Consider the following 21,778-nt stretch of genomic DNA (forward strand, 5'->3'; position numbering starts at 1 on the left):
CGCTAAGTCCCTCCCCGCCCACACCGCGCAGCCGTCGCCCTCCCTCTAGATACTGCTCATTGGCTCTGATGGGCAGACGCCTTCCCGACCTTCAGCCTATCTGGTGCTGACAGAAAAGACGGTATCCAGAGAGAGGAGGTACGGCGGCCAAAGAAGAGAGAGAACCAATGGGAAATCACAGCGCGTCCCTGCGGCAGCCAATGAGAAGGCAACAATGGAAGGACTGCCGTTCTGGGAACCGGAAATGAGGTTGATCCGTCGTCTACCAGCTGCGCCATGAGAGGCGGGGTTTTAACAGCCATCTCCAGAAGCTCCCGGATTGCCCGGTAGTTCCTCGCGCGCCTTTTCTACGCTTTTGTGTTTCACCTTTTCCGCCCCAGGCTCTTCCCGTCGCCATGACAACTGAGATTAATCGAGTGTGGCAAAGAAGAGAAGGAGCCCAGGAGTTCAGCCTGGAGAACTGAGGCCTAAATCCCAGGGAGGAGGAGCGTGACCCATTCCCCTCCCAGGGATTTACGCCGCCTCCCCTACCCTGCCGCGCGTGCCCATCGTCTCGGAGTCCGGCGTCTGCCTCGCCCCTCCCCCCACCTCTTCTGACGCTCCCAGTGCCTCCTCCAAGCCTCGCTCTGCTCTCCTCATCTTCCCCCTCTATAAACTGCCTTTCCTCCCCCACGGTCCTTCCATCTTCCCCTTTTCTGTCTCCTTTTCTTCTCTCGCCTCACCTCCTCCGGGTCCTCACCCCGCTCCCACCCAACTCCCCGAGTCAGGGGGCGCAATGGCCGGAGCTCTAGTGCGGCCTCGTGTGGGTCCGGACACGTCCTTAAACCTCTGGCTGCCCGGTTCTCTTCCGCTATAAAATGGGGCCTCGCCTCAAAGGGTTGTTTTGAGGATCAGATGATAGACTCGTTTTAAGAAGGAAAAAAGAACCCACTTCTATGGGGACCGACCCTAAGCAGGCTCTGTATCCCCCTCCTCTCCGCTTGCTCTTTCACTATTTAACCCGGACGTTGCCGAGCCAGGCAGACCCTGGGCAGAGATCCCCGTGAGAGGTCCTTCCGGACGGGCAGCTCTGCTCAGGATTTCCTTGTGGGAGATGGCGGGAGAGTGGCGCTCCCTGCGGAACCCTGCGTGTGGTGGTACAATAAGTAACCTGTGCTGAAGAGGAATCGCCCTGCTGTGGTAGGGGGAGGGCCTGAATGTGTGAGGGACATGATGAGATCATACAAATTAAAATATATTTCAAAATCACTCGTACATTCACCTTACCTCTAGTGTCACGCCTCTGACTTCCTACCAATGCTCCTAGTCTTGTCCCCACCCTTCTGCCCATTGGGAAAAGCGAGAGTGGGTAGTCCAGATTCCCAGCAGCCCCAGGCCTCGGCCCGAAAAAGGCTGGGGGTCCCAGCTGGGAAGTGCAGAGTGCAGTGGTGGGAGCCAAGGTCAGATTCCGATTCATTAGACTTTATTTCTTTTGAGTCTCTAGGGAGGCAGCAGGGACATAAGGCGAAGTGGCAGTAGCTTGAGGGGCCAGAGCAGATCAAGAGCTGGGAAGGACCGGGAGAAAGAGGAGGAGACATACATCCAAGGCAAGGGAACTAACTAGTTCTTCTTCTGTCTCTGAATTTTATACAGCATCTCCTGCATCCTTCGCAACTGAAACAGACAAGCATATCCATCTGAGTCCCTGCAATCTCTGCCTCCTCAGACAAATCTTTTGTGGCAAATTTAGAAGCAGTCTTGTGCAGCGCTTCTCAGAGGTCAGGATCTTTTCAAGAGTTTGAGGTTTCAAAATTATTTTGATAACATTAAGATGTTTTCATTCTTCAATATGGTAAATGTTAACATGTATAAACCAAAAAATATTATCTGGGAAGGGGGCTTATTTCAAGGGATTCTGAGACCAAAAATATTTATCTAGTCCAACCCTTTCACAGAACTCAACTCACAAAGGCACTTGGACAAACTCATTTTCATGGCAATCCCCTCCCTATCCTGCAAAAAGAACCCTGGCCAGAAGGTTATTTGGAGGCCTAATTATGGTTCTCACATATGAAGTAAAAGCCCTGCGCGGGGAGGGGGGGGGGGGGGGTCAGAGATGCTACAGATCCAAAACCTTTCCACTATTGAAATTCAATGCTGGTTTGTGAGAAAATAGTGTTGAAGTTCCCACCAGGTGGAGGATTTGAACTGCCTTGGACCATACAACCCAATCCCATTATCCCATCCTGCTCTCACCTCCTCATCTTTCTCCCGGAGCAGCTTCTCAGCCTCTACATCAACCCCAGACAGGAATGCTGGGATGGCGAAGTCAGTAACACTCTCCCGAGTCAGCTTGCTGAGAGGTCAGGGGAAATGGGTGCCAGTGAGGGCAAGGAGACGCCAGGCCCCTGCCTGGATTCGGCCCTAGGGCCTGAAGGAGCGGGTGTGGAGGGCCTGCTCCCATCCACACCTGCCAACAGCTCGGCTTGGGCTCCTGGGGTTGGCTCTTCCCGTCCCGTCTGCCCTCCCCCCAGGCTCCCTTCCTGGCCATACTTGCGATTTCTTTCCTTCACCACCATTCGAGTCATGCTCTGGATGCATTGTGCCCGATAGTTCTCATAATGTATTTCCCTTGTCACATCCTTAAGATCCTGCATGTGGGTGCGTACCAGCATGGTCCTCAGCTTCACAAAGTCGCAGTGCCCTGGATTTTCCACTGCATAGCAAGGCTGGGAATCAGCCTAGCTTGAGGCTGGGGGGAGGGGGGAGGCACCTGAGGGCAAGGAGGACCCCTCCCTTCCCTGCCCCACAAAACTCAAGAGTTTTACCTTCTACAATACCCCAAGGATAGAGCCGTCCCCGAACACGCCGTCCTTTGGCCTCCACCACGGTGTTGCTGCCGATGACAGCAAAAGGGATACTGTCCTAGAAGAAGGTAGGGTTCCCATCAGTGCCTACCAAACCCGATCACCTGCTCTTCTGACCAGAGTGCTTTAAGTAGCAAGACCTGGTGCACCCAGACTCTAAAATGATCTTGAGTCCCTCCCAGGTGTGTGTTGAACCAGTTCTTACTGACTGGTAAGAGCCAATTGTTAAATTTTCAGGGTGAGCATTTTCAGTTCAGTAGCTTTCAGTTGTACCAACTCCTCATGAGCCCATTTAGGGTTTTCTTGGCAAAGATACTGGAGTAATTTGACATTTTTCCTTCTCCAGCTCATTTTACATATGAGGAAATGGAGGCAAACACTGATATGCCCAGACTCACAGAGCTAATAAGTGTCTTAAGTCAGACTTGAATTTAGGATGATGAACTCAGGCCTGGCACTCCATTCACAGCACTACCTAGCTGCCTATTTATACCTCAAAAATTGCAAATGCTACAAATTAGGGCTTAATTTATTATTTTGTTGATTTTCTAGACTTAAGAAAATAATGGAGAAAGTGTTAAATTTAAGTATGTTTGTGTACATTTTCCCTTATAAAAAGCTAATGGTTTAGCATTTACCAGAATATCACTACCCCTTCCCCACCCTAACTGTTAACCTTGCTACAGACCTACACTTCAGCCCACGAGGAATGGGATGTGCTTCTGAGTAGGGAGGGATGGGCCTAGGCTAACTACACTCATCTCAAAGATCTCCACCTTCAGGGCCTGGTCCTGTAACTTGAATTCCTCATCTTCATCAGAGTCACAGGCTGGGAATTGGTAGATCTGGATTCCAAAGTGCTCGATTTCTTCTCGAATCTGAACAAAAACACAAAGTGGAGGAATAAGAAGACAGAAGGGCATGGTTCTCAGAATCTGTACCTCCCTTCTTATCCATCCCATCCACTAGTGCCCCACCATCTACCTCACCTTTCGTTTCTTGTGCTCTACTTCACAGGGTGTCAATGTGTCAGCCTTGGCCAAGATGGGCACAATGTTGACTCGATGATGCAGGGCCCTCATGAACTCCACATCTAAGGGTCGGAGCCTGGGGAGTGGGATGGAGAGAGATGGCTCCTGGGCCAATTGTGCTATATAGCTCTCTCCACTCTAATATCCCAAACCTAGGTGACTCCAAAGGAACAGAGGCTTTATTCAGTGCCCCAGACATAGGAAACATACCCATGGCCAAAGGGAGAGATGAAGTAGAGACAGCAGTGCACCCTGTTATCCTGAATGTTCTTACGGTTGAGGCCACTTTCATCCCGGAAATACTGTTCAAATTGCTGGTCGATGTAATCTGCCACTGGCTTCCAACTGGGGCAGGATTGCACAGACAAAAGCATGGAGGTCTCATGAACAGTTGTTGGTTTATGCTTTCCACAAACAAGTATTAAATGCCTACTATGTATAGAGCATTGTGTTCCTACTATATATGTACCCTGAAGCTGATGGGGGTCAATACTGAGTGGAGCCCAGGGACCCACCCTATGGCTTAAAGCAATAAGTACCATTTTGTCCCCTTGTATTCTGCTTGCAATTTATTTTATTGATTTCTCATTAAGAAGTAGGCAGTATGATTTAGTGGACAGAGGGCCAGCCTTGAAGTAAGCCAAAGAAATTTGGTTTCAGGAACTACCTCTTACACATGCTACATATATTTATACATACTACCTATTGTGAGCAAGTACTTAGTCTTAAACTAGCCTATATAATTCTGAGGCCATAGACTATAGATTAATAGCTAATTTGTATTAATAGTGGGAGTGTTCATGGTAGGAAAAAACTATACCACTAAGATGACAGTTATGGAGAAAATAATTTTATGGAATTGGATAAAAACTCAATCTAAGACTGATATGTGACAGATATTTGCTCTGTGTGGCAAAGAGAGTAGGCAAGGAGAAGGAAGAGGAGGAAACATGACTGTCATAGACAGACACTAATGAGGAGCCCCCAAGCCCAGGTGAGCCCTGAGCTGTATGATTAAAAACATTGGCCTTCTTGCCTTTGCTCTCACTATTCTCTCTGCTCTGTCCTCTTTTCCTCCTATCTAGAACAGTTACCACTGAAATGACTTTTTGATTTATAGTGACATACATGATGTCACAGAATCCTTACCACCCTGTAAAACAGTTATTTATATCTCCATTTTGCAGAGGAGGTAACAGATGAAGAAAGGTTAGGTGACTTGTCCAGAACCTTTAAGGCAACTTTTGGGCATAGATCTGTTGGTATTCTAGATATATGACTCATCATTACACTGAACTACCTCTAACCATGCTCTAAAACCCAATTCCAAACCCTTCTAACTTCATCTAGTCTGAAATGATTCCCTCATCAGGTCCATACTTTAAATTCTCTTAGCTCTTACAACAATTTGCACTTAATTATATGCAATTTTGGATGGTATTCTCATGTGCTCATTACAATTGTAGTCACAGAATCTAGTGGAAAGGACCTTAAATATAATCCAATCCACTCCTTTCCCTTTACAAATGAAAAAACTGAGGACTAAAGAGATCAGGTGCCAGAATCACAGGATTTTACAGTTGGAAGGGATCTTAATAGACATCTAATCCAACTCCTGCCCAAAATAAATCTGGCCATGACACACTGGATAAAGAGCCCATCCAGCTATTACAACCTCTGTTTGAAGGCCTCCTCTCTTTCAAACCATTTCACTTTGGGACAATCAGCAGCTCTATTCTTAGAAAGTTCTTCCTGATATCAAGACTACATTATCCTCTCTGCTTCTTTAACCCATTGCTCCCGATTCTGACCTCTGGAGGAAGAGACCAAGTCTAATTCCTCTTCCATATACAGTCTCTGCATCAGCTAGTCTTTTGTAGATGAAATATTCCCAGTACCTTTTATATATGACACACTCAGAGCCTTTTGCCATCCTTGTTGCCTTTCAGGCATATGTTCCAGAGCTTTATGATTTAGGGAAGAAAAAGGAAAGGGCTTAGAAGAGGGAAGGCTTCAGGGCATATTGGTAAAGTGACAAGGTGATCTGTGAAGGAGCAGAGTTTTGGAGAAAAGTCCAGATTCATAGACCTCAAAAGGACTATTATATGGCTTCAGTAATATAAGCTTTAAAGCACTATAAGGATGTTAGCTTTTATTGGCATCCCTCACACACTTCCTAGAGCAAGAGGAGATAAGTGTGGCTGTAGGGTTTAGGGGAAAGAGTTGATTTGGATTGATTTCAGTCTGTATCCAGTGGGCAAGGTGATTAACTCCTCTGTGCCTCGGATTCCTCATTTGTAAAATGAGGATAATAATCCTCATAGAACTTATTTCATGTTTTTGTTGAAAGAATCAACTAGCAGTACAAGCAGCACACTTTGCAATCCCTAAAACACTCTATGAAAGTTATTTGATAATAGATCATCATCATCATCATACATATCCGGCACTGGGCTATAGAAGTACCAGCCCTGACAAAGCTTCCAATATAGGCTAGAAGACAAACTGCATGGATGTAAAATAATGAGCAATAATCAACCAACCAATCACAAACACCTCAGACATATCCTGTGGAACCCAGTACAAATTTATTTAATCTCTTCAGTGTTCTATACAACTCTCCAACACTTCAGGTTACAATATGAAGTCTGGCTTCTATCTGTAGAAGTATTCTTACCACCAATGAGTTTCCTATACCAGTAAAATCACATTCTCTCTACTCATCCCTTATTCCTATAGCTATATGCCAGGCATTGTCTAGGCACGGGGGATACAAATACCTCCCCCCAAAAAAAGATTCCTTTTCTTAATTTGCTTAAAGGCAACACAGGTTGGGCAGTAGGAACTCAGGGTAGCAAAGATTATTAGAGGTCAAGGAAGAAGAGAGTGTGTGTGTGTATAAAATTTAGGATCCATGAATGTGTGGATATACACACACACACACACACACACACACACACACAGATAGTGAATACATATACATAAATACACATATCCTCACTTCCATAAATGTGACTATTGCACAAATAAGTCACTGAAGTATCTGGAAAAAACAAGGATAGGCAAGTTTTATGTATGGCAAGGTCCTCACTCAAAAAATCAAGATTATACAAACTTCTCAGCCTGTCATTTTAAATCTATTTACATTCTACCTGAAGCCTACCATTGCAAACTTGTTTTATATTTTCTTTCATAAACTTTATCTTCATTCCTAGAATGTTAATTCCTCTTTCCCAAGAGGCTCTTAGAATTGTCTTCTTTTAAAATAGCTCGGCATTGCCTCCTCCATGAACCTCCTTGGATTCTGAAATTAACATTCTCTCCTTCCTCAAATTACTTTGTATTTATGGATCAGTGTACATGGATTTTTGCTGTATCCTCTGTAGAAGGCAAGCCCTTCAAGAGAAGGGATTGGGGGGGGGGGGAGGGTTGTTCTTTTATTTCCTCAATGGATTCAGTACCTGATTCACAAAGTCCTTTTCTTCAGCTCCTAATACTGATGCTTCCTCAAATACTGTTCCATTGTCTACTCAATTACCATGATCTAGTCTTCCATTCCACTTAACTATACACAGATGGTTATATCTTGATCTTGCCATTAATTTGCCACCTGTTTCCCTATTTAAGAACTTTGAAATTCCTTCATCTGATCATAATCATTTATAATCCTATCTTTCCCTATGCCTTTTGACCCTCAATCCTATTCTTTGCCCTGGCTATGACCTAGAGATCATAGTCATATGACTATATATAGAGTTACTCCCTCTAGTTCTTTTCTAGCTATCACTTCTGCACTGGCTTACCTCCCTGCAGCTGGTGACACAGGAGTTAGAAAGTTGGACCTGAAAATGGGAATATCTAAGTTCTGACCAAGTCATTTAACCTTTTTACCCCAACATCCTTAACTGTAAAATGAGGATAATAATAGCACCTACCTCGAAGAATGATTTTGAGGGTCAAATGAGATAATTTTTAGTTGTTTAAAAAAATTGCTCAGCACATATAAGGCTATATATGTATATATACACATTTCAAATATATGTATATATATGGAAAAAGAATAAGCACATCCTTTTTCTCTTCCCCATCTCAATCCTTTGGTGAAGTAACTTCACTACACTATCCTCTATTCTTTAATAGTGTGCCACTTTGTCCAAGTGTCATGTCAATCCCTAAACTTGGATAACTCCCATCACCCCCCCTTCTTCATTCCTTTTCATGTACTATCGAATAGAACTGGAAGGAATCATGGAACTATACTGCTGGCCCCATGTCAAATTTATGTTGACTACATTATCAATGTGGAAATATGTTTAATATGATTGGACCTGTATAATCTGTATCAGATGGTTGTTTTAGAGGATGGGGAGGGAAGGAAAGAAGGGAGAAAGATTTGGAATTCAAAATCTTATTTAAAAATGAATGTTGAAGGGCAGCTAGGTGGCGCAGTGGATAGAGCACCAGCCCTGAAGTCAGGAGGACCAAAGTTCGAATTTGGCCTCAGACACTTAACACGTCCTGGCTGTGTGACCCTGGGAAAGTCACTTAACCCCAAATACCTCAGCAAAAAATAAATAAAATAAAATAAAATACTGTTAACAAAAACCCCCACGAAATTTATATTTTTCTAATCTTAATTGAACTGTAACTGCAATAAGACAAGTATTCTGTTCCTCCCTAATTGTGTCACTCTCCATAGCAACTTTTCCAAACCTTCCCATCTCTCATCAAGCCTCTCATGGCATAATCTCCTCCCCTTCCTCCCAGGCTGAGGACCATACTTCATATTACACCCCCCCAAAATTGAGGCTATTCTTGAAGAGCTTTTTCTTTTCCCCTCCGCCTCATCTATCATTATTCAGATATCTTCTAGTACTGTCTTCTTCCTTCACTCTGATCTTGTGTGAAGAGTTTCTTCTTCTTATCAATGCCAACTCAACACATACCCTTGATCCCATGTCCTTCTTCAGATTACTGCCCCCATCCAAATGTTCTTTCAAATTCATCTCTCCTCCTACTGGCTCCTCCCTTGCTATCTCTAGACATACCCAAGTCTCCTCCAGCCTTGTTTTTAATAAGGATTTTTACCCTTATTTTATCCATCCTTTCTGTCATCTTACACATTCCTTTGTTTGATGTATATGTTGTGTTGTGGTGTGAGTGCTTGCAGAACCTTTTTCAGGGCTGCTCATCCATTATGATGTCCATCTGATTCACCCAACTCTTACCTGTGGTCCCAAGAACCGTAAACTTTCTCTCAGCAGATGGCTGAACCAGGTTGAGGGTAACCAATAGGCCTCAAACCTAGTGAGTTAGAGGAATGTCTACCATAAGTATTTGAAGACTTTCCCTGGTGAAATAGGTGGATGACAACAATTTGTTCCAGTGGCCCCAAAAGTGGCTGAGTGCTTAAAGCTTGGTCAGACACTAAAGTCACCTTGACTTTCATCTTGCCGCTGGATGGCAGTGACTGGGACTGAAGAATTTGTGCAACTATGCACAAAGACAAGACTTCAGCCTCGTCAAAAACAAAGGACAAGCAACATTTCTACCTTCACAACTCCTGTATACACACTCTGTCATCCTAGTATAGGCCCTTATTGCTATCTCTCATTTGCACTACTATAGTAGTAGTCTTCTAACTGATCTCTCTGCCTCCAATTTCTTCTCTAATCCAATCCATTCTCCATTCAACTCTCAATGTGGTTTTTCCTGTTCCATGAACTTGAGTGGCTCCATATTACATCCAGGATCAAATATGAAATCTTCTGTTTCTTTTCTACCTTTCCAGTCTTTTCACACCTACAATCCAGCTAAATGTATCCACCATATGTAATGACATTTCATCCTCCATCTCCAAGCCCTGCACAAGCTTTCCCACAGATTCTCTTGGCCTCCACCCTTGTTCCTTTTCAAGACCCAGCTCAAATCTCATTTTCTGCAGTAGACTTTTCTAGCTATTAGTGCCTTCTCTTCTCACATTACCTTCCATCTACTCCAAACATAGCTTCTATGTACCTACTTATTTACATGTTTGCTTCCTCCATTGGAATACATAATCCTTGAGGGCAGGAAGTGTTTCTGCCTTTCTCTGAATTCCCAGCATCCAGAATAGTGGTGAATTAATGCTTAATAAGTACACCTAGTAGATGATATGCCAGTAGTAGGCACATAATAAATGCTTATTAAATTTAATTTAGTTGGAGCACAGCTTCATTTGAAAATTTTTTCTTCAGGGCCTGGAGATTAAACAGATTAATAATACCAGGTCCTTTTTCTTGGCCACTCCCTTTTCTGCACATCCCTCCCTCTCCCCCAACTCACAGTTATTGTTCAGTTGAGAAACCATATGGCACAGTAGAGAGAATGACAGACCTGAATTTGGGAGAGACCTGAATTCAACTTCTGGCTCTGACATCTACTAGCTGAGTGATCTTGGGCAAATCACTTTCATTTATCTGAGCCTCTGAAAAAGGGAGATGAAAGAGTTGCACTACCTAACACACAAAGGTGCTTTTAGGATATAATTATTGCAAATCTCGAAGCACCATAGCACAGACATATGAGATGCATGTGTGTCCCAAACCAGAGAGACAAGGCTTGAGGCACAAAGTTGCTTGAGACCTACCCCTGTAATCGGACCCATCTCCCTTTTCCTTCTGGATCCCATTCCCTCCCTTCTCCCCTCCCTACCACCTCACCCTTAATGAGAAGATTGGGGGTGGGGAGATAAGATCGCTCAGTGAGAGCTGTACCACTCAGTGTTGTTCACAGCATCTCCAAAACCTGGTGTGTCCACGACCGTGAGCTTCAGCTTGACACCTTTCTCCTCGATGTCCACGGTATGTTTAGTGATCTCCACTGTTTGCATGATCCGTTCTGGAGAAGGGGAAAACTGAGGCCCAAGCAGAGGCAGGGATATGTACCCCAAATCACACGGGCCTCATCTGGACCAAAATCCAGGTGTCCAGCCTTACTGCCCAGACTTCCTCGCCCTCCTCCGTTTTCACCCTTATCTGGGTGCCTTTTCTATGGGAACCAGCAAGCTGCATGATTCCCAACACAGGAAATGCCGGTGGCTGTTGGCTTCAGCCCCAGCCTCTTGCTCCAGGATTCTCTCTCTCTCTGGATTCCCGGAATCCTTAGGGGGTCAGAGACCCATTTAAGAGCACATGACTCTGGCCCCTGCCCCCTCTCTACTACCCAGCTAAGAACTGCCAGATTGGACAGGGGTGACAACGGGGAAATATTAGCCCTCTCTAAGGACTTGGAGAGATCATGGCATGAAGTGGAGAACTCAAACCATGGAGGTTCTGTAGGGGCTCTAGTTTCCTGAGAGAAGTGGTAGGTCTGCCTGTTTCCCTCCCTTGCTGCATCTAGCTAACCCATTCACTCCCTTTTGCTCACCTTCAGAATTCAATAATCTTCGGTCCCGGTACATGTCAGTGAGGAAGAGGCTGTTGATAAGAGTGGATTTGCCCAGCCCAGACTCTCCTGGTAGGGAAAAAAGGCAGAGGCACCCATTTAGGTCTGGGAAACAATAAGGAGACGTCTTCCTAAACTAGGCATATGGTAGGGTAGGGTAGGGATAGAGTGGAAGGGAACTAGAAATAGTTCTTCTTCCTATTCTGACCAAAACTATTCTAAGTTTTAAAAAAGCATCTTAGAATGCATCTAATCCACCCATTTATTTACAAAGGAAAAAGCTAAGGCCTCTAAAATAGGGAATGACTTGCCCACACCCATCTTAATATTTGGACAGCAGAACCAGAGCAAGAACTCAAGCTTCCTACTTTCCTGTTTAGGATGCTTTTCCTTGTACCATTCTGTCTGCAATGCACAACCCTTTATCTACTTATCTGATGTCTCCCCTTCCCCACCCCACCTTTTCTACCAATAATTTGGGGCACTGTGGCCTTGATGCTCTCCTAATATCCCTACCTCTTTTTCACCATGGGAGACCCCCCAGTCCCTACCATACCTGCCACCATGAGGGTGAAGTCAAAACCCTTTTTCATAGATTTTCGATGAACCTGGTTGGGAAGAGTGGCAAACCCCACATATTCTTTATCATCCTGTCAGAGAGGAAGTACAGCCTTGTTTAGTAAAGGGAGTAGCAAGATTCCCTGAACCCAGAAGTACCCTCCTCCCACTTGCTCACAATCTTGGAAAGCAGCTGATCATAGTTTCTCATTGGACCAGCTCTCCTGGCCCTGCTGGCTCTTTCTAGGAAGCCCAACTTGATCCATCCAGGGAATAGTAAGGGACCTGTTGGGATCCCAAGATGGAGGGTCTACCCAGCAGGAACAGAAAATCCCCACTCTTCCTTAAGCTCTTCTATATCCAGCTATGCTGCATACCCTCCCATGTCTTCCTTAGCCCTCCTTTGGGGAATGGGAACATCCCACCTCAGAAGAGTCATAAGGGTCCAGCCTGCCCCAAGGGCTCCGAGGCCTGCTTGAGGTGCTGAGCATGCTTGAGGAAGAGATGCAGAGGTGAGCCTGACTTTCTGTCTGGAACCGAGAGGAGGTTCTGCACTCCTTGAGCTCTGCCTCTTCACAGGGATCCAGGAGAGCAGGGAGGCGCATTTGGGAAGGGCATATTGCCTCTGGATGGGGCACATCACCCCCAGGGAACTCTTTAACAAACACCGCCAGCTCGGCCTCCTCTGTGTCTTCTAGGAACCGCTTAATCTAGTGGGGAGAAGAAGGATGAGAGGAGAGAGGAAGGGCAAGGAGCAATGAGAGAGGGGAAGGGAGAAAAGAGAGAAGGGAGGGAAAGAGATGGGAAGACCAGGAAAGAAGGAAGAGCTCATTTTAAAAAGTAAAGAAAGTAGGTGTTCCTCACCATACATACTTCTCCCTAGCCCTGGACAAATCTTTCCCTTTCTTGTTCTCCCCACCCCATTCCTTATACACATATACCCTTTATAGCTCACCACACTACTGATGCCTGGAATTCTGAGGCCCAGCAGGATCATGAGGACCTATGCAGACCTACCTCCCCCCACCACACATGAGAACACCCCTCAGAACTAAAGAGATGGGGGATGAGAGGCACTGGACATGACTGAACTCAAATATCATCCTAGAGACCCGAGGCAATTATTAAGAGAGACATGATTGCTAGAAGTAAGCCAATCAGCAGAGAACGTGCCAAGGGATCAGAAAAGGAATGGAACAGTCTTGGTTTTGAAGAGGTCTTCAGAGAGAGAGTGGAATAAGACCTTCTTCTCCAAGTTGGGTTAAAGTTAATTAAGTTCCCCTGCTCCTGAGCCTCTGGCTTTGGAAAGGAACTCGGCTAGTAGCACAGAAATGTTCCTGGGAATGAAAGTTTCAACCAATCATATAAAAATCCCAGGAATTTCAGTCTCCATTTCAAGGTCTCTGACACAAAGACCTGGAAAAAGCACAGAGGGGGAATAATTCAACATGCCAGAGGTAAAAGCTGCAGGGACTACAAGCTTCCCTTCCTGTGGGAGAAGGAGCTTGGTGAAGGCTTAGGAAACAGTCCTGCCTTTAGTTGTGCTGCTAATTTAATAGTTTGGGATGGATATCACTGAGTGTGGCTAACCAGCCAATTTACCCAGACCCTAGCTGGTGCCAGGGGGGAGTTCTGGACCAGAGAATATCCTGCTCTGGATGGCAATGCCTACAGTGAAGCACCTTCTTTGCAATCAAACACTCAGGGAATGTGCCCCTGGCAAAGAGTAGAGCTGAGCTGAAGGTTAATATACACAGGCCTGCCCCCTAAGTCCCAACCCAGCCTGGGGGGGCCACATTCCCAGACACCACCCTTCCCCCTTTCGCCACCACCACTGCCCTTCTTTGGTGGGCAGTACCCTGTGCCAAGAGCCTGGTGGTGCTGGGCACAACCCTGCCCTACGAGGTCCACGTGCCATCTTCAGACAAAGGACAAAGGCCTCTGGGCCTATGTCATCATGGAAACTAACACTCTCAAAGGACCTGGGCAGAGATGTGGGAGGTGATTCCAGAGCCCCTAATGATCAGAGCCTAGAGCCATGAGCAGGTAGAGCTGTCACCCAAGAATCCCCCTTCTTCCTGTCCCCCTCTCACAGTTGAGGACTGAAGGAGAAAGACCTAGTGAGCCAGTTCCCAAACCCCACTGCTTCTCAGTTCTATGTAAGGGGCAAACACTGTAGGAAAGGAGTCCCCAGGCTCTCCAGGCTTAAACCCCTACAACCTGCCTGTTGCTATGACCACCAGCGACCTTGGGGGAGGGGAGGATGGGAAAACTGAGGGAACTGCATCCCTAAGACCATTTGTAGCTGGATTCCAGAATGTGGGAATTTATTGATAGACAGAGGCTGGCTTGGGGGTAGGACTTGACCTAAAAAGGCTCTTTCCATCCCTGATACTTGTGATGCCCCTGAGAGAGGAAGGGGGGCAGGGGGTGGACAGCAGGCTCGGTCTGGCAGGCAGCCCAAAATCCTGGGGAATTCCTATGAGGACCTCGTTCTATCCTCCCTCCCAGCCATGCTGTGACTGAGCAGTCAGGCCTGATGAAGGGGTTAGAGAGGGAACGAAGGGAGTGCGTGTGGGAGAGATATGGCAAAATTGCCAGGTCTGACTTGGGTCTGGCCTCAAAGCAGACTCTCTTTCCCAAGGGATGGAAGGGAAGAAAAAGCAATAAGCATTTATTAAGTATCTGTTGTGTGCCAAACACTACTTAGCACTTCACAAATGCCTCCTTTGAGATTCACAACACCCTGTGAAGGGATGCTATTGTCCCTGTTTCACATGAGGGAACCGAGGCAGAGAGAGGTCAAACGACTTGTTCAGAACCATCTCAGGATAAATTGAAAATCAGGTTGTCTTCCTGACTCAAATGTTCTGTTCACTGTGCCCCTAGCTATCTCTAGAAAGGGGGATGCCAAGGAAGATGGCCAGCTCTGAAGTCCCCTAACAAGGCTGAGGAAGAACCAGGCCCAGAACCCAAGAGGCCAGATTTAGGGTTCGTTTTTTGTGTTTGTTTTGTTTTTTTTGGTTTTGGACTGTCCTCTTGTCCTTATCCACCGGGCATCACAGCTTAGTCTGGCTTCCTGGTAGTAATGATGGGTTTAGTAGTGAGGAGGTAGGAGGACAGGAGACAACAAAATGATTTGTTCTCTGCTTTGGAAATAATTAGTCTGGATATAGAAAGAAATGATGGACTAGGAATTTTCCCCAAAGTTAAGCCTCTGGGCTGTCACACTTGAGTCAGTGGCCAAATTATCTCCTCGCCTCTGTCTTCTCATCTGAAGATGGTGAAGAACTACCATTTATGTAGGGCTTTGAAGCACTTTATCTCACCTAAACTTCCAAAAAATCCTGTGAGGTGGGGAATACAAATATTTATTACTCAGTTTTTATCTAAAATAATGAAACACTTGGACTGTATGGCCTTAGAAGTCTCTGCCAACTCTAGACCTGGGTCCTCCCCACATTTTACAGATGAGGAAATGATCCCATAACTTATAAATACTGAAGGCAAAATTTGAACCCAAGCCTCTACAGACCCTAAGTCCAGGATGCTTTGGACTATAAAAATGAATGGGGAGGACTATTTGCTGAAGTCTGTTTTCCAGTTCTTCTAATCTCTAAGCACCTTACCAAATCTCTGAACCTATCCTCAGCAGCAGAATTCCCATCTGATCCCAGCAGAGGCGATCATTCTCCCAGGCTTCAAAGCTCCCTGTCAGCAAGTGCTGAATCTAATTTTATCTTCTAGGCAAGCAAAGTTCTTCAGACATACCCAGCTGTGTCCCAATGCTCTTATTTGCAATCTGGCTGCCCCTGCCCCTTCCTTTCCCTTTCTTTTTGATCCTATGCCTTTGGCAGGGACTAGCAAAGCCTGTGGAATGTCTTTCTCCCCACTCTTCCCTTTTCCCTTTAGTCCCCTTAGCCAGTCCCTCATCCCGCCCCACCCTTCCCAGACAACTCTGCACCCCACCCTCCGAGGACTGCAGCAGCAGTATCACTTGGCTTCCCTGTAGTCTCCTCCTCTGATTGGCCACCCCACGATGCTCTGCCTCCTGTTTATCCCTGGTGGGCACAACACAAGCTTCTTGAGTCCCACTGGCAGCATTAATTTCTATCTCAGATCAGTCTCAACCATTACCCATCTTAGGACATCGAGGTCCAAACAAAGAGCCTACCACAGCAGGAAGTGATAAAAATCTCCTAGCCCACACCCTATTCCCTAGCCCTACTCCTTGGCCCAAACCCACTCCTACATTCCCTCCCTCCTTTTTTGCTCCTGTTCCAGTTTCCCCTAATTTCAATAACCAAAGAGGCACAGGAAAGCTGCCCCCCTGATTCCCTAACCTAGGCTGAGAAGTTTTGGGGAACAATTAGCTTTCTTCCTTAGTGACCCCTTATGTCCTCTAAGCAGAGAGATGTCTTCTCTTCCCAAAGACTGATTTTCTTTAGCACAGAAGTTCTTAACCTGAGGTCCATGATTTTGCTTTTTATTGTTTAATATTTTGATGACTATTTTTGAACATGGTTGATTTTCCTTTATAATCCTACATATTTTATCTTAGGTATTTAAAAAACATGATTTTGAGAAGCGGTCTGTAAGTTTTTCAGAATGCCAAAGAGGTACAGAGATTCCATAGGCCTTTATCTTGAGAATCCCCTCTGGAATTTCCTAGTCCCTGTAACATACTGATGCTGAGGGTATGATGCCAGGGCCTATCTTATTCCACAAGGACAGCAGGGGAAAAGAAAGGTAAGAAAGGGGAGAATTTACCTTGGCTAACTACTAGCTTCTTTCCCTCTAGGAAGTCCTTAAGATTGAGGAAATCAAAGCATAAGGTCTGTGTAGAATAGCCAGCTACTCCCAGAGCTATACATGAGGGGGGAAATGGAGAGAAAAGCCTGGAAGACATGAGTTTCCAGTATGACAGTTAACTGCTCCCTGTGAGTTTTTGTACAGGTCTTAGTGTCAGGGCTTAATCTGTTTTTCTGGATGTGAAATGGGCTTTTCCTTCTCTCAGAGGGAATCTAGGGAGATAAAGCCAAGGCTATCTCTGGCAGGTTGAATCTAGAGAAGGAAAGGGTAGTTGTTAAAAGTAAGATTCTGAAATTCCCATTTCACCAGGAAGGAGAGAGATGAAGCAGTGAACCAAGGTAATGGTCAAATTCTCCAACTGGGAAGATAAAAGTGTTGCCCGAGAGTTTGTAGGTCAACTCTTGAGGGGCTAAATAGGCTTCCTAAGAGCTCTCTCACCATACTCCCACCCCCATCTCTCACTGGCTGGGGACTGAACTGGTTGGAAGGGCCAGGACCTGAAATGAACTGAGTCCAGTGTGTGGCCAAGAACGGTCCCCCTCTCTGGCCCCAGCCAGGCTTAGAATCCAGGACAATCAATGTTCCCCCAGGGTTCCCACCACTGGGACAATCAATGTGTCTGTCACTCTTACAGGGACAACAGGAGGAAGGGAAAGGACACCACTTTGCCACTGCCAGGGCCTCCACTGAACAAGAGAAGGTCATAGGGTTGAGAGCCTTCCGGGCCAAGCCTGAAAAAAGCTTGACAGCCCATTCCGGGGTCCCAGAAAGTGCTTATTCTTTCCAGACCTGGAAACTACAGATTCAATGGGGTTCTCAGACACTGCCCTTCTGGACACTGCCTGCAGTTCCTATCCCACTGTCAGGAGCTGGTTCCCAGTTCTGCTGTAAACTCTGTGCTCCAGCCCTCAGCTCATCACTTACCCTTTCCAAAAGAGGGAGTACAAAAAACTTGGGAGGGGGTGGTGGTGGTGGTCAAAAGAAGAAGAAAAAGGGATGTATGTGTTTCCTGGGCTTGGAAGAAGCAACTAGAGCCCTGAGAAGCACCCAGAAGAACTGGACTTCCTTTTAACCATCAGTTAACCTTACCCATCTCCCACCTGGGGTTATTTGCTGAAAAGGGGAGTTTGACTAAAGTCCAGAGAAGCAAGTTGGTGCCTATGGCACAAATTGGGCTGCTCCAGGGGTGGCTTAGAGGGGAAAGATTATGTTTCTCTTCCCCAAGAGAACTAGGCCACAGAGAGTGAGCTCATGAACATAATCGTGAATCGACCCTCATCTGTCTAGAAAGGAAAGAGCTAGTATTTGCATGTGAAGTCCTTTGGAAGAGTTGTGGCTGGGGGGAATGGAGGTGCCAAGAATTCCAAGGATATAACATTTTTTTCCTTCACTTGGGGAGTGGAAAGACGGGAGCTGAAGTAGAAGCATCATAGGGTTTAGAGAAGAGATCCTAGAGATCATCTAGTCTGACAGACTCATTTTACAGAGAAAGGAGTTGGAGCCAAGTCAGGTAAAATTGTCTTGTCCAAGGTCACAAAGCTAAGTCATTAATAAAGGCAGCATTTGAATCCAGGTCCTCTGGTTCCAAATTAATTGTTCCTTCCCTGAATATCTAGGCAATGTGGCATCATAGCAGGCTGGGCTTGGAATTAAGAGTTCAGATTTATATTCCATCTCTTTGAACCTCAGTTTCCTCTTCTATAAAATGGGAGCAATATTCCTACTTCCTTCTTCACAAGTTATGGAGAAGAGCTATATAAAACTATGTAAAATATCAAACAATTATTGCTCCATTGTGTCCACTGGCGATAGTGGAGGAGGAATCGCAGTGAGAGCCCAAAGGGACTTTAGAGGTCAAATGCATCATTTTTACGGATGAGGAAACTGAGGGCCCAGAGAAGTGCCAGGATTTGCCCAAGATTACGCAGGCACCAGGTGGCCTTTTTTCCGCACCGGCTTCAGCCCCGCCTGCCTAAAGCTCCTAAGCTCTCCGGTCGCTGCTGCCGTGCTTCCCCTCCCCCAGCATTCTCATCTCCTAGTAGCCCCGACAGACCCTCTCTCCCAGTGCCAGCTCGCACTAACTCCGGGCCTCTTTTTCTCCTCTCCCTGCTAAGCCCCAGGTTTCCACAGTCAGCATCCTGTCACCTTTCTCCTCTGCTATCCTCTCCCTGAGCGTCCGAACGGTACCGGCCGGCATTCCTTGGGGGTCCGGGGAGGGGGGGGGGAGGCAGCCGGGAGAAAGAAACTTGAGACAGCGCCCCGCGGCAGGATGCCACCCTGGCCACGCTCGTGTCCACGACGGGCTGGGGTCAGGCCCGGCAGGTCTCGCTCCCGGGCCCCGCATCCCCGCAGAGCGCAGCCAGCCCCCCATCGCGCTGTCCCAAGCAATGGACCCCCATGACCAGCCCAGCCCCACTTAACAACAGCCCGGACCCGCCCAGAGCTTGTCCGCCTTACCATGGCCGCAGCCCTGCCCGGGCCGGCTCCTCCTGGACAGCACCCGAGCTCTCCCCGCTGCTAGCTGCGCTGCTTGCCTCCCTGCCTGCCTGCCTGCCTGCCTGCAGACCAACTCCGCATCGCCAACTCCCCCCCCCCCCACCCCTGTCTCCTGCCGCCTCGGAGTGGGGACCGGCTGGAGGAGGAGCCAGTGGTGCCGGGTGGGCGGGATGAGCCGGCCCCGAGGCGGGGCCCTTTAGCTAGGAGCTCCCCGAGAAACCTCCACCGGGGGCCTGGGGGCGGCCCTTGTCCGGGACAGGAGTTGAGTCTGCGGCCTGGGGGCGTAGCAGGAGGCCGGGGCTGCTGGTTCGCGTTTTACAATTAAGACCTGAAAGGGATTTTAGTGATAGCCTCAATTCCCTGGTTTCACAGAAGGGGAAACTGAGGCCCAGAAAAGTGAGGTGATTTCCCGAAAGTCGCATAGGCGGTCAAAGAAACGAGTGGAGCAGGCGCTCTGACCCCTTCTCCAGGGTTCTCTGCACCTATTTCCTGCCGACTCCCTAGTGGACTGAAAGGCCCTCCCCTCTAAACCTTTTCCCTGCACCCTAGAACAGACCTGAAAAATAGGTGAAGGTTGGACAAATCGCTTTCCCTTGCTCTTTCCCCCCAAAGAAACAATCAACAATACACATTTTACTCTCTCGTATCGAGAAGGGCCAGAGGATTGCCCTCCTTCAAATAAAGGTTTTCTAAATCAGAAAGCTAAAAAGAGAGTCTGGACAGTTGCTCTCAAGGCGAGGTCTCCTGTAAGAGCCCTAATTACTGGGGATTTGCTTCTTAACCACCAGTGGATCAACCTCTTCTTCCTTTGGGACTTCTGGAAGCGTGTGGGAAAGGTCTTTGGGAAAAGTTTGTCTTATTAAGCCCTGCTTAAACGGTTGCTGAACTAAGCCTCCTCATTCACACTGCTGCCCTGGGGCCCCAGAAAGGCGGGTGAGCCGCAATGGGGACAGCTGCTATACTGGCTTTAAGTCCCAAAGGATCAGAGCGGTCAGAGAGGAGCAGGACCTCAGGAAGAAGGGAAGCAGGGAGCCGGTTAGATGCTCCTGAGTCTAGCGCCCAAGGCGAGGATTCTGCCCGTCCCTCCCAGAGGCAAAGAGAGAGAGGGAGGGGAGACCTGGATGGGGGAGTGTGGCCCCTCCCTCCTGGCAGCCCTCTTTCTGGTGGCAGATTGTCTAGAAGAGCTGAGCATGTCCTACTATCATCCCTGCCCCCGCTAAACCCCAAGGCTGGCCAGTCTGAGACCTAGCATCCCGGCTCTGACAGTGACACCGAGAGCCCAGGGACTTTTTCGTCATCCTCACAACCTGGGAGGGGGAGAAGGGAGGCACCACAGCCTCAGCAGATGGCAGGCAGAAAGGCCAGAGGACTAAGCAGCAGGAGAAGGATTCACGGGGAGCAAAAACACGGGGACACGCAAAGGATAAGGAGGAGGCTTGGAAACATGCCCAAGAAGATATAGGGCTGAATGGTGTAGTGGAAATCTCACTGGAATACAAATCAGATGCCCTGGGGCCAGTGCCAGCTTAGATATTTTATTAACGACATGATGTGGGCAAATTACCTGGACAACAAGCCCCTTCCCCACCTGGGAAATGGACTTTGAGATTGCTCGGAACACAAAGACATTAAATAACCTTCCCATGATCACACAGCTAGTGTGTCCATGGCATGACTCTAAGGCTGGACTTATTCCCTGTACCATCCTTCTCTTTGCAAATCATTAAAGTAATGCGCAAAAAAGGAATTCCTACGCTCCCCCCTAAAAAGTAGAGGCAGGTAATTGGGCAGATCACGTGCCCTTCCTAAGTCTGTTTTCTTCATCTTTAAAATGGAGATTAAAAAAACAAAAACACAGCACTGAGCTAAGAGTCAAAAGAGATGCTGGAAACTAGTGCATCTAACCTCCTCATTTTACAGCTAAGCAAGCTAATAATGGCACTAACATCATAATTGTTCATAGCGTCAGAGATTTAGAAATTCTCTAATCCAACCGATCATCTTATAAATGAAGGAATTGAGAAGTGACCGATACAAAGTAATTTGCCAAGGCAGTCAGTAGCAGAGCTGCTCAATTAGCTCCTCTGGTTCCCAATCCAAAACTCTCTCCATTGTATCACATGACTCCCCAGAGGATGAAATGAGATAATGTCCCTGAAAGGATTTTGTAGCTAGCCATAGAGTGCTATGGAAAATGGAAATGGCCCTAAGTGACTCTATTCAGGCAGGTCCTGTAGGTTCTTTTAAAAGACTTTACCAGCCAGAAGCTCAGAGGATAAAGAGAATCAGAAAGTAAGACAGACTTAAAGATCCAGACAGAACAGAGCAAGCAAAAGCCCCAGAGAGAAGGGTGGCTGGTCTTCTCCCAGCTTTCTGAGAACTGGAAAAGCTAGTTTCCAAGGAAAGTTCCAGGAATGGGGAGAAAACCCAAGGTGAGAGTCCAGAATCTTGATCGAGATGAGAAGAAATGTCATGACATCGAAAGTTAAGGCTCAGATATAAGAGGAGAAAAAAAGCTGAAGTGGCTGAATTATGGTAAATCAACAGGAGCAAAGATTCAATGAAGGAAGATACCTTAGAAATCATCTAAATCCAACCCTTTTCATTTGG

At 46.9% G+C, this 21,778-nt stretch overlaps 1 protein-coding gene across 13 annotated transcripts in view; it reads right to left on the bottom strand.

Moving 5' to 3' along the window:
* Positions 1–1,440: 1,440 nt before the first annotated feature.
* SEPTIN4 (septin 4) overlaps positions 1,441–21,778 on the bottom strand; it is a 43,566-nt gene continuing 23,228 nt past the window's right edge. For 2 of the 13 annotated variants that reach the window (XM_074261921.1, XM_074261926.1), the window contains exons 2-12: positions 12,286–12,570; positions 11,859–11,952; positions 11,285–11,371; positions 10,633–10,756; positions 4,088–4,222; positions 3,836–3,953; positions 3,623–3,724; positions 2,808–2,904; positions 2,533–2,695; positions 2,236–2,335; positions 1,441–1,653 (exon numbers count right to left, since the gene is read on the bottom strand). In XM_074261921.1, the coding sequence (XP_074118022.1) occupies positions 1,600–1,653; positions 2,236–2,335; positions 2,533–2,695; positions 2,808–2,904; positions 3,623–3,724; positions 3,836–3,953; positions 4,088–4,222; positions 10,633–10,756; positions 11,285–11,371; positions 11,859–11,952; positions 12,286–12,570 (1,359 nt within the window). In that variant the 3' untranslated portion in view covers positions 1,441–1,599. Of the gene's footprint in view, positions 1,654–2,235; positions 2,696–2,807; positions 2,905–3,622; positions 3,725–3,835; positions 3,954–4,087; positions 4,223–10,632; positions 10,757–11,284; positions 11,372–11,858; positions 11,953–12,285; positions 12,571–19,129; positions 19,296–21,778 lie in introns of those variants that run through there. The other 11 variants (XM_074261922.1, XM_074261925.1, XM_074261923.1 and 8 more) reach the window with 11 other exon arrangements.

Source organism: Sminthopsis crassicaudata, chromosome 4, assembly GCF_048593235.1.
Source record: "Sminthopsis crassicaudata isolate SCR6 chromosome 4, ASM4859323v1, whole genome shotgun sequence".
Taxonomy (NCBI): Eukaryota; Metazoa; Chordata; class Mammalia; order Dasyuromorphia; family Dasyuridae; genus Sminthopsis; species Sminthopsis crassicaudata.